General features: G+C 46.0%; 1 protein-coding gene across 6 annotated transcripts in view; it reads left to right on the top strand.

Annotated features, from left to right (window-relative positions):
- The window catches only part of IFT140 (intraflagellar transport 140), a 138,457-nt gene that overhangs the window by 84,806 nt on the left and 40,534 nt on the right, over nucleotides 1-13,117 (top strand). For 5 of the 6 annotated variants that reach the window (XM_083153001.1, XM_083153002.1, XM_083152998.1 and 2 more), the window contains exons 15-19: nucleotides 3,119-3,237; nucleotides 5,027-5,189; nucleotides 6,467-6,598; nucleotides 6,764-6,799; nucleotides 8,492-8,694. In XM_083153001.1, the coding sequence (XP_083009127.1) occupies nucleotides 3,119-3,237; nucleotides 5,027-5,189; nucleotides 6,467-6,598; nucleotides 6,764-6,799; nucleotides 8,492-8,694 (653 nt within the window). The remainder of the gene's footprint in view (nucleotides 1-3,118; nucleotides 3,238-5,026; nucleotides 5,190-6,466; nucleotides 6,599-6,763; nucleotides 6,800-8,491; nucleotides 8,695-13,117) is intronic. The other variant, XM_083152999.1, reaches the window with a different exon arrangement.

Genomic DNA, 13,117 nt, shown 5'->3' with positions numbered 1-13,117 from the left:
AAGCATGGCGAGCGGACGTGGTGCTATGTTTCAGTACCCATGTCGACTGTGTCGACATTCGGGACAAATAAAAGTGAAAACCCCACGTTTATCTTTTGACTGTCGACCTAATCCTTGTGTCGACCTAACCCATGTCGTTCTTCAGTCATGTCAACCTTCATGCATGTCGACCTAGTGGTGTCGACCTAATGCTTGTTGACCTAGTTCATGTCTATCCAATGTTCCTTACCCAAAGAGAGAGTGTAGGATACAGGAGAGAGGAATGAAAGAAGGCATTGAGAGGTTTATTGGGTGAGAGAAGGAGGGAAGGAGAGAGTATAACGTACAGGAATGAGAGATGGGAGGTGGAAGGAGGGAGAAAGGGGTTCCAGGTGGGTGGAGCGAGTGAGAGGAACAGGTGTTCCAGGTGGAAGGAGGAGAAGAGGTGGAAGGCTCATAGAAGGATAGAAGTACAGTAGTTAGAGATGGAAGATTTAAGTAGGAGAGGGGTAGGAGCAAATGGAGGGAGTGAGAGGTACAGGTGTGTGCGATAGGTGGAGGAAGTGAAAAGTGCAGCTTTAAAGAGGGATAAATGCTATGGGGCCCATTTATTATGGATCCGGTACTTATATGTTAGCCGGGCGCCCGGCTACGCTACGCTGACAACGTAGCTGTGGCTACGTTATCAGCGTAGCCATTGCCGGGCGGCCGGCTAATCTTGGCCATCCAGGGGGGGAGTGTGTGGCGGGCGGGGGGCGGCCGGGAAGACGGGGTGAGACTGGGGGGTGCACTTACATTGTCGGCGGGCGGCAGGGAATCAGCGGGGGCGAAGCGTCTATGTGGCGGGGAACAATGGCGGCGAATTAGCGTAGTCACCGCTGGGGGAGCATCACATGGTTTCCCAGCTCCCCCAGCGGCACTACACTAATAGCGTAGATGCAGGCCTGTCATGGCGGCCGGAACTGCAGGGAGCCGAGTGCCGTAGACGCGGGGATGGTAAGTATATCATGCACACCACACACACACACACACTACACACACACTACACACACACATGGCCACTATCCACATCCTAACCCCAGTGTCCACGTGGGCGTGGAGTCAATTTTATAAAGTGTGGCGAGCGGACGCGTATCTTCAGCCCCTCGCGGGGCTCGATGCGCTTGCCACGCTTCGGGCTCGGTGGCTCTCTGTGCTCGCCAAACTTTATAAAATTAACTCCACGCCCACGTGGACACTGGGGTTAGGACGTGGATAGTGGCCATATGACCCTTTTTGTGTTAGCAGGGCTCCAGTTACGTAATTTGCGTAACTTACGTCATTTGCGTAAGTTACGTAGTTTACGTAGCCAGCATAGTGGTGTATTGGTATTCTCAATACACCACTACGCAAACTCCGTAACAGGCGCCCAACTAACCTATAAGTACCATGGATCCTACCACCCTGCAATGCGATCCCATTGGTGGCATGTATTGCTGAGCTGACATAGATACAAGGATGTGCTGCGATGTGCTCTGCCAGCTGCCAGTGGAGCTGCACATGCGCAGTCAGCCAGACAGCGATGCACATCCGCCACTTCTGGGGTGGGAACACTAAACGGCAGTATGGTTTGTAGCCCAAAGGCTACAATGGGCTAGCGCCATTTGATTTCAGGTCCAATATCTGGAATGCTTTGCATTTCAATATCAAATGTGCTGCAGGATCGACCATGACTTGTTTTTGCCATAGGTGAGATTTTAGCTTTAATTGATATGGTTCCTGAATGCTGGGGAATACTAAGATAATGTACTGCACTGTGGCATTATAAGGACTAAGATAACCCGTGGCCTTGTGTGAGTGGAATCAAAATCTCTACCCCAGGATCTGTTATTCTCACATCTAACACCTCACGGGCCTAATTCAGGTTGGCTCACTAGACAGCGTACATTCGCTGCCTAGCGAGCACCTCAACGCTGAACCCCCACCCCACACCAGCACTGAAAAGGGGGTAGGCGCTGACATCAGCCATCCGCCCCAAGCAGGCATCGCCCCCCATGGGTTCCCAGGGGAACGCCCATAAAACACTGGGCGTTCCCCTGCTCCGGCCCGGTGTCTGCCCCTGCCCGCGCCATCTGGAGCGAACGGCTCGATGAGTGTAAAAACACGCCGAAGCCATTCACTAGCGGGATCTAGACATGCGCAAAAATGCACCCGTCTGATCAAAGCTGAATCACCCCCCAAGTTCTTAGAAGAACTAAGAATGTATACCTATATCCTCTAACATGGTATATGATTTGGCATTCCCAGAGTACAGTACAGAGTACAGTACAGAGTACAGTTTTTCCAGCTGGGGTGTGGCAGTAATTAGTCTGTCCACACTTTCTGATACCTTTCATGGTGTCGCATCTGGCTTACATGATCCCTTACGTTACATTCTTAATACCATTTTACCATAGTGTATTCAAATTCATTCATCACTTGTAACCTACATCAAAAATGCAGATTAAATAAGAGACCATTGACCACTGAAATGTATTTTCTGCACTCATATAAAAAAAAAAATCTCCCTATTTACTTTAATTCTGTATTTTTACAGATCATTTTTAAATGAACCTAAAAATATACTGTTTTTGTGCTGCAACCTGATCATTCTTCCATTACGTGGTAGACCTTTCTCACCATAAAGTGAGATATTACAATGTATCACAAGGTGGCGCTGCTCAGCAGTCATTTAAATACATATATACAGTAATTAAATAAAGCTTTCAAATCACTTGACCAAATTAGTAAAACGCTGCAGTTTGATATTCAACACTTAATAGCGAATCGTCATGAATACGATAGGTTTATTAGTTGTATGGGTGTAATAAATTGAGTGGCTTTAGTTGCATAACTACAAAGGCATGCATGATCTTGCATAATGGGTGCACCGGAACGTGTTCTTGCACAAACATATCTAACACCACACAAAATAATGTTTATTATTTTCATTAAAATACACATTACCCAAAAATCCTCTCTTGCCTCTTTGTTAGTCTTCTAAATTCCTACATAATTATTTTTCTCTGGCCTTGAATAGGGTCCTATTGGAATAAAAATTAGAAACCGTGTATTTATGACTAGTGCAATCCTTGTATTTACCATTTAATCTTTTCCCCAGGCTGACGGTAACCTCAGCTCCAAGATGTACTTCTATGACGTTGAACTAGATACAGTATCCTTTTTCGACTTCAGGAATGGAGAAGCAGAGCAAGGAGATTCTCCATCCAACTTGGACACGTAAGAAACTTTGGTAGTGGTGGTGGGCTTCAGGTAGTTACCCACCGCCTTACTAGGTAGCGGCCCATCTCCACTATGCAGCAGATGAGTTGGGTCCCACCCTTAGATGACTGTTTTCATGCATAAGGAGTAAAGGGGTAAAGATAGTAGTAAACAACTGGAGCCACTGCCATGGAAATGACATAGTGTTTATGTAGTAAAGGTAGCACTTTATTTCACAAGTACTGCTGCTGTTCAATCACTGGACGGACAGGGACCTTGTGAGTTGAGGTTTTGCTGAAGTGACCTATCACACCATCATGAAGGTTATAAAACTGGCATGTAGGATCTAATGCTTGTGGCGTGGGAAGGAAGCTTTGGCTTTACGATACCTAGATGGCGCTGTAGCAGTCAGTGAAAATCATCAAATTCACAGATGACACCACTATCATCGGCCTAATCAAGGATGGTGATGAGACCGCGTACAGGCATGCAGTGGAGAAGCTGACACAGTGGTGCAGCAGCAACAACCTCGATCTAAACCCCACCAAAACAGTAGAGATGGTGGTCGACTACAGGAAAAAAACAAATGCACTAGTCCCGCTAACAATAGCCAACGCAGTGGTGTCACGGGTTGATTCCTTTAAATTCCTAGGGACAACCATGTCCAGTGACCTAAGATGGGGATTAAACATAACCACAAACATCAAAAAGACCCAACAGCGCCTGTTCTTCCTGAGGCAACTCAGGAAATTCAACATCCCACAGGAGCTGCTGTGCGTATTCTACACCGCCATCGTGGAGTCTGTCTTATGTTCCTCGATCACCATCTGGTACGGTGGCGCAAGCGAGAATGACAAACAAAAACTGCAGAGGGTAGTGAAGACTGCGGAAAGGATCATAGAGACCGACCTCCCCCCAATAAGGGATCTGTTCTCATCCAGGGTAAGGAAAGGTGATGAGAAGATCGCAAACGACAAGCTGCATCCTGGTCACAACCTGTTCGATATCCTACCATCCAGAAGACGGTTCAGGTCCATCCCCGTCAAAACGTCCAGATCCGCAAGAAGCTTCTTTCCGTTAGCCGTCCATCACCTGAAGAATCCAATCAAAGCGAATGCAATCCCAATATCAACAGCCAAACAACGTGTCCCTACTTGGCGACCTGACCACCATAGTCGTAGCTAGAAATTAAATGCTTGTAATGTCTTTATGTAATATATGTAATGTCTCCCTCCCCCCCTTTTCATGCCTGCTTGATGCTGCACTGTAATCCACAAAAAATGCCTAGTGTGCGCAAGCACACATGGCCAATAAAGTTGATTCTATTCTATTCTATAAAGTATTGGGTCCATCAGTAAGATGCATTGGCACTACCATCTGGCAGTCACTTTAAAACTTTACCCCCCCCCCCCCCACATTGCATCGGTGCGGGTGATGGCTAACAAGCATGGAATAAATTAGGCCTTCATTTTATTTCCCAGCTGTCACTGCAAGGCCCCCTTCCTGTCGTATCCCAGTCCGGTGTGTTATATTCTGTTGCTTTACATTTGGTAACGCTGAACTAAATGGAGACTAGCTATAATAGATAGACGGTGAGGTAAGAAGGCCCTGCTCTCCTTTTCTATGGGGAAATAGGCATTTGATACGTATTGCAGCTGTCCATGTTGAAGGCTGCAACACCTCGGTTCCTTGTTCCTATATGTGGAAAGCTTTCCTAGAATTGAAAGTACCAGGTGCTTCCAGGAAATGTAAATGATAATGGTGTATAGTAGTTAGTAGGTTTATCTCCTTAGTCTTCTGTCTACAGAAACCTCCCAGAGAACACAAAACTTCTGGATCGCATTCCCATCAGCCACTTCTGGGACCAAAGTGAACCAAGGCTACTAGCATGCGAGGCTCTGCTGGCCGTCCCACAGTCAGTGCTCCCATCACCGAAACACAACCCGCCCATGGAGGTGAATGATGGAAAGGTACGGTACGAGTGATAATACACTGTTATTCTACGTATCATTTATCTAGCACCTTCTGGTTGCCATGGGCCACATGTCCACAGCTATAAACCAACACTTCTGTAAATCTACGCCTTAGTAACTATTTGTTGTACCACTATATATATTCAGTACCCTCTGGGGCTATTCTGGTTGATTCACTCGGATGCGTATTCGCATCATTGCGAGTCAACCTTACCCCGCCTTGGTGGTACACCGGCCCACCATTCGCAAGGCACGTTCCTTGGCAATGGCTGCGAATGGATGTATTACATAAACATCTATTTGCAGCGTGCAGGGCAACACCCACATCATTCGATGGTCAGCAACCATCGAATAATGTGGAACGTGCACGCATATGTTAGGGTTCTCTTACCCTTACATATGCGTTCACGTTCAGAAGGAAGTGGGCGGGCAGCTGACATCTGGTGATGTCATGGCCTCATTAGCATGGGAACGCCCATGAAACACTGGGCGTTCACATATGAAAATGGGACCACCCCATGCCCCTCTCCACCCTCCGCCTGATGTCCTGGGTGCATGCAGCCAGCAATCCGACTGCGTGTGCAGAAATGCGCTTGCACAGAGACACAACATCGGTCCCGGTGCGAACGAACGGCCGTAACGAAAGGACCAGAATAAGGTCCTCTGCTCACTGAGGAAAAAGCCATTTTGTGGGAGGAATAGTCTGTCTGTCCAGTCATTAAGAACTGAGGAGTCTGTGCGTAATGATCACGGGGTATAGTTCTCATGCATACTGGTTCACTCCACAAAATGGCTGACTACACTGAGTTTGGCCAATGGTTTGCACTTTGATTAAGTTTTAATTGGTTAATATAATGTCATTAAATCTAAACAACAATGATAAAAATGACAAGGTGCCAGAAGAACATAGCTTACCATAGTGCCATAGAGCCTGCCCTGCAATAAATCCGCCTCGCACCCCACCATCAATGTGTATGGAAGACACATTCCCTCTCAGCTGCAGGAGAAATCATTCGAAGGTCACCGACTTCCTAGCTTCCCGGGCCCCCAGGAAGAAGACAGGGCAGCGAGGATTCTCCCGGAACATAGAATAGGACGTTCGGCCGACTAGGGGGTTAAACTGCGAGGATGGCTTGATTTCGATCCTCGCAGAAAACAAGCCATCCTCGCCATAAAAACCCCCTCGCCAGCCGCATTGAATACATGCCTATGAGTAGATTTCTGTGAGGTTGGACTGGATGTGGGCACTGAGGCAGGTTTTCTTATACTTACAGGATGATGTGCTGGTCATGTCATTCTTCTGCACCCCGGAATACGGTCTCTTACTGCAAGAAAGCTATCCAAAACCTGCTCCTTTCCAGTCACTTCTCGGCATCGAGGTCCCGCACTATTATTTCACTAAGAAGGTGAGTGAGCTCCGGTATAGCCCAAAATGACGGGGCTAGAAGGCGTGCTTTCTGTTCCCATTTGTGCCTGTAAATGTCATTATCCTTTATGCTATGTTTTCATTTGCTTGGCTTTGCATGATGTATTTATTTTCTTTATCTTTTTTTTTTGCCATTTGCCTTCAGTTGCTATTCAGGAGGGGCTGTATTTATCAGCCTGTTGTAAGTATATAAATGTCACCAATCCATAGTGGGTTTTTTTGTATCATTTTGGCTGTTTTTTTTTTTGTTTGTTTGTTTTTTAAGCTTTCAGACCGAAATCTAGTGTGATAATTGTTATTGCTTAATATTTATCACTAAAACCATGCACTTGTTTATTTTTACAGATTTTCCTATATAATCTATAGTACATACAGAACTTTATATAATAAAAAACACAATATAATGACCACAAAGCCTAATTTACAGTAGGCAGCAATTTGCAGACCAGAAAAAAAAAGGTCGGTATCCCATTAGCAGTTCGGCAGTTTTTCACGATGTTTTTTTTATCCTGCTATCCAGTTATGATTGCTGAATTAAAAAGAACAAGTTCCCCTAAAAACACACTGGTTCAGTGGAAAATGGTGCTGATTTCGGGTTTGTGCTTCACCTGCCTGAGGCAGGCGTAACAAAATCCAGATAAACAGTTGCACGCACCGGCTTATTAGAACTTCTTAGCTGGCTCCCGGTGAGCCTATTACCTGCGATCAGCGATTGGGATTAGTAGGATACCGCCCAATGTGGGAAATTCCCAGTGATGTTTTTCCCTAGGAGGGCTCTAATTCCCACATGACAATTCTGCCTAACATTGACCAGGCTGGTACTACTCTTTATACAGCTGCTTTTCTCCCCACCCACACCCACAGTGACATTTGTGTTGTGTACATAAGAGTTAGATAACTGCACAGTACAGTACAGTACAGAGAGCATGCGCAGGAGTTGTGCCTTGCAGAGAGGGAGTGACCCTACGTGCATAATGAGACGTGCAGATTGCTCCAACTGAATTATATACATGGAGCAACAGCCAAAGCTATGAAGTCCATCACAGAGGCCATGAAATTTCAGTCAACCTACAGACATCCCTGGCCTCTTCCCTCCCCCTAAACAGGGGCGATGCCCCTGTTTTCACCAACCTAGGCCATCACCGCCCCCCTCTGCGCAAACCAAATGGTAGCAGAGTGTCCATCACTGCCATCCTGCGTCGCAGTACCTGTTTGAACACACACAAAAGGGAAGTAATGATAGTTGGTACCATATGGCACAGGGCAAATTTTAGAGTACTTGTAGAAGTGGCATTTGGCGGAGTAGCTCTATGGCAGATTCTTTATCAATGAAGACATAACAAGCTTTAAAGTGTTGGGGTGCAAGGACCAAAGTTCAGGCGTCACAGATGCTAGGACTCCACAAATATGGCCTCTGTATTCTCCTGGTTTATATAATAATCTTTCAGTTACGTACATTAGGCAGGAAATGTGGCAGCTGTAGATGCATACATAATCCGATGATTAATGGGGCCTACATGAGTAGCGATATACAGGCATTTTCTAAACGATCACTTAGAAAGTGTCCCTACATCACTCCGTGTGTTGGGGTGATAGCGATGCGTGGTGCCGCGCACCGCTATTGTCCAACAATTAATATCCAGCTCACTGGATATTATTCGGTCATGGCCAGTACTCTCACCGGAGAACACTGGCCGCTGACATATCGCTGTGTGCTGAGGGATCATGCTGAAGCGATCTAGCATTCCTCAGAACACGTCACCATCTCTACGTTTGTAGGCCCCTTAACGTTTCTAGTAATGCTTAATGGCGGCTGTATATAGGCAGTGCTGTAGTTCTGAAGGAAACAACTAACTACTTTGAACATCCACAGCCAGGTGAGGATGAGGAGAAGCCCGCAACAGAGGAAGCGAACACACCGCAGCTGCCCAGTATGGTAGCAAAGAAGCCCCTGAGGGACTTTATTGGACTGGAGGATTGTGAAAAGGCGACACGGGATGCTTTACTTAACTTTAGCTTCTACCTCACTGTAGGAGACATGGATGAGGCCTTCAAATCAATAAAGCTCATTAAAAGGTACGAAGTGTTATTATTATTAGTAGTAGTAGTAGTAATGTTTATTTATATGTTGCCATTTGTGATCTGCAGCGTCGTACAGAGGGCAAACAACAAGATGGTACAATGCAGTAGACAATTAACACTACAACTGTACACACAGCAATTGATAACCTGGGAATAATGGCGTGCACGGGGTAATCTTAATCTTCCAAGGCTCTGACCCACCTGCAATACCTCACTTTATGGGGGAAATTTACTAAAGGAAATTTGTAAAAAATAGGTGTATTTGTATCCAGAAATACACTTAAGGCCCCCATACACTAGGGCGACGTCCTTAGGACAAGTCGCCCCCGACTTCCCCCTGAGCTTCCCCGGCTGCTCCCCGGGGGAGCTTGATTAGATTGGCACTTGATGTGCCATTTTTTACATGTGATAAATCGTCTCGATTTATCACATGTAAAAAACCCGGGGAGCAGGGGGGGGGGGGGGCTGCTGGTGGGAGCAAGGGGGCTGGGGACGCTGCGGGGACACAGACGCAGCGGGGGACACAGACGCTGCGGGGGACACAGGCGGCATAGAGCCGGGCAGAGGGAGCCGGGAGCTGTCAGTGCTAGAAAAAAAAGCCTACTGTATACAATGAATGGGAAGCCTGTGATTGGCTGAGCGCTCTCTCAGCCAATTGCTGACTGGCTGAGAGAGCGCTCAGCCAATCACAGGCCGCCCATTCATTGTATGGGCTTTTTTTTTTTAATTCAGTGCTGACAGCTCCCGGCTCCCCCCGCCCGGCTCTATGCCGCCTGTGTCCCTCGCAGCGTCCCCAGCCCCCCCTGCTCCCTCCACCGCCGCAACGCCCCACTAGGTCCCAAGTCGGGTGGTCGGACGTGCAGCAGGTCCAACCACCCGACGCAGATCCGATGCGCACGGGACCGCGCATCGGATCTGAGGGGACATCAAAACTAGCCGATTTTGGTCCGATTTAGGCCAGATCCGACTGATCTGGCCGAAATCGGACCAAAATCGGCTAGTGTATGGGGGCCTTTATTTTTGACATTTACTATCCTGAAAATACGGCAATTCATATTCGTATTGATAGCACATCAATACGAATACAAAGTGCCGTATTTTCGGGATAGTAAATGTCAAAAATAAGTGTATTTCTGGATACAAATACACCTATTTTTTTACAAATTTCCTTTAGTAAATTTCCCCCTATATACCTGCTTTCTACATCAGGGGCCTGACTCTGAGCCGCACATAATACCGTTGTTCATGTAGTTGAATGATTTTTTTGCATTTGCGCTTATGCAAACTCTGTGAAAACCCCTACAGTGCATGCAATTCACACACAGGGGGTTGTTGTGATTGGGACAGATGGTATCAGAAATGGGGCAGCAAAATGAGGGGCTATAACTGGGAGGTGGCTATAAGTGAACACATGACCCGTCGAGATTGTGCGTTCGAGACTAATGTCGTTCTGATGTATGGGGGCCTTTATATATACCCTTGTACATAATCCTGCATACTAAATCATTTTTAGCACCCCCAGATTTCCTTTTTTTAAATGTTTTATTAGCGTCCAGTATATTAAAGGATCCATTTGTGTAACAAAGCTCAACTGCACACCTCGTTCACACCCCGTCACAACAGCGCTCCCCGCATATAAGTGTGCCTGCACAGTTGTGATGTCAGTCACCAGTGGTCCCTACAGCAAGTGTACAGTCCTCAAAATGCCCATACACAGCACAATGTATCGCCGGTATACGCCCACCCATGCACTACAGATACTGTATATCATTTGTTCTATGAAACGGGCGACATAGCTGTATCCAGCATAACTGACATTTATGTCCCACTTGTTCACATGCTGTAAACCCTTTACTATATGTACAACAAACATAAAGGTCCAAATGTAATAGGATGTGACAGATTTTGGGAGAGTTTTCCCAATTTTTTTAAAGCGGCAATCATTTACACTGGAAAAAAACCAGGTTCATTTTGCTATGTAATTGATTGCCACTTTAACAAAATGGGAAATCTCTCCCAAAATCTCTTATAATATTTGTTCTGTAATACAACAGAAATATCTCCTTATCTTATATAAAAATGAATAGCATAATATGCCCAAGAAAGAAAAGGGCCTAATTCAGGCTATGATCGTAGGACTAATTCAAGATCATGATCGCAGGACAAATTTTGTTCTTAAAATGGAGAAATTATGCTGCACTCTAACATGTGCAGAGAGAGTTAGATTTGGGTGGGGTGTGTTGAAACAGAAATCTAAATAACAGTGTAAAAATAATGCAGCCAGTATTTACCCTGCACAGAAACAATATAACTCCCCCAAATGTAACTCTACCTGCTGTACCAAAACCCTAACCCTAAGGCTCAGATGTATCAAGGGTACTTATGTATTAGCAGGGCCCCCATTACGTAGTTTGCGTAGTGGTGTATTGAGAATACCAATACACCACTATGCTGGCTACGTAAACTATGTAACTTACGTAACTGGAGCTGTGCTAATACATAATGGATCATATACCCACTATCCACGTCATACCCCCATTATCCACGTGGGCGTGGAGTTAACTTTAGAAAGTGTGGCGAGCGCAGCAAGCCACCGAGCCGGAAGCGTGGCGAGCGCACGCAGATATGCGTCCCCTCACGGGGCTCGCCACGCTTCGGGCTCGGTGACTCGCTGCGCTCGCCACACTTTCTAAAATTAACTCCAAGCCCTCGTGGATAATGGGCGTATGACGTGGATAGTGGGTATATGTGATGCTCCCCCAGCGGCATTACAGTGAATTACATACATTGCTGCCCACATAGACAGGACGCGTCTCCTCCGCTCGGCCGTCTACCCACCGGGATCTCCCCCCTCCAGGCCGGCCGCCATTCAGAACCCCGGGATCTCCCCCGTCCACGCGCCCGCCAAAGATCTGCCGCCGGCCGCAGGAATCTACCCCCTCCGCCACAGTATTAGCAGGGCGCCCGGCAATGGCTACGCTGACCATGTAGCCAAAGCTACTGTACGTTGTCAGCGTAGTGTAGCCAGGCGCCCGGCTAATACATAAGTACCTTATCAAGCTTCAAAAAGTGATATATAGAGTGATAAACCACCAGCCAATCAGCTCCAACTTACCATTACTGGCTGGGTTTGAAAAATGACAGTTATGAGCCAAGTGTCTGGTTGTTTATCACTCTCCACTTTATCACTTTTTAAGATACATCTGACCCTAAGTACTTAGTACACTATAAACTAACTTAAGATGCAACAATGAGGATTATTAAGTATCCATTGCTACAAATTAATTATCCTAAGGGCCGGATTAAACCTGTTTTAGCGCGCAAACAGGATCAGCCGTTTGGTTGGGTTTAGCCGCATTGTACACCTAAACCCTACCTTAATGAGTGTGATAAAAATCATCAATTAACTATCGCTCCGTGATCTCCCGTCACTTTAGATGGAAGATCGGGCGCAATAAAACAATAGCATTTGGCCCTTAGTGTCTAGCATACTATAAGACATAACTTACAGTCCCTGTAAAAAGCCAAAACATATATGATTCACCCAGACCATACATCCTTAATTTGCAACATTATTCCAAATCCTTTGTGGCAAGAAAAAAAAAAAAAAAACACTTCATCCAAAGTACACAGTACACTAGGGGGGTGATTCAGGTGGCAATCGGTAGCTTGCAATGTACTGATGTTCAGTACATTGTGCTTGACCCGTACTGCATTGTTGGACATAGTAAGGCTGATGATGTCAGAAGATTGACAGTCTGCAGCCATTTTTATTTATTATTTATTAACATTTTCTTATATAACATACCTCCCAACATGACCCTCTCTCCAGGAGGGACACAATGGTTTGTTCCTGGACTTTCCTCTTAATGTATGACTACCATCACCTGTGGTGATACATCTTTCTGATCCATTAACCAGTTCACCACAGGTGATGGTGATTAAGAGAGAAGTCTAGAAGCAGAGCATTGTGTCCCTCCTGGAGAGGGTCATGTTGGGAGGTATGATATAGCGCACACATCGATTCTGATGGGATTGAATAGAAAGTAAATGGCACCGTGTGTAAACTACTTTCATTTAACCTGTTGTTGCTGCTCCCCCCACACTTTCTTCAATATAGCCTGTGCTGTTATTCTTGGCAATGTTGTTGCCGTTTTGTATAATCTTAATGCTTCTCTGTGAAAGTCCGGTATACAGGGCCTGATTATTGAGTCTGGACATGCGCACAGATGCACACAGATCAGATTTGTGCGGATGTATCTTGAGTGATGCTTCAGCGTTATTGATTTTGAAGGGAAATGACCTTAAATATCTTCTGTAAGGACATTGTTTTTACAGGAGGCTGATGTGTAAAAGGAACTGTACTATAATACACGTTGCTTCTATAGAGATGTTTGCACAGCACTTAGGAAGTGCA

Source organism: Crinia signifera, chromosome 7 (genome assembly GCF_055691185.1).
Source record: "Crinia signifera chromosome 7, ASM5569118v1, whole genome shotgun sequence".
NCBI classification, from domain to species: domain Eukaryota; kingdom Metazoa; phylum Chordata; class Amphibia; order Anura; family Myobatrachidae; genus Crinia; species Crinia signifera.
The sequence above is the reverse complement of the archived record's forward strand: the minus strand, read 5'-3'. Positions and strand labels throughout refer to the sequence as shown.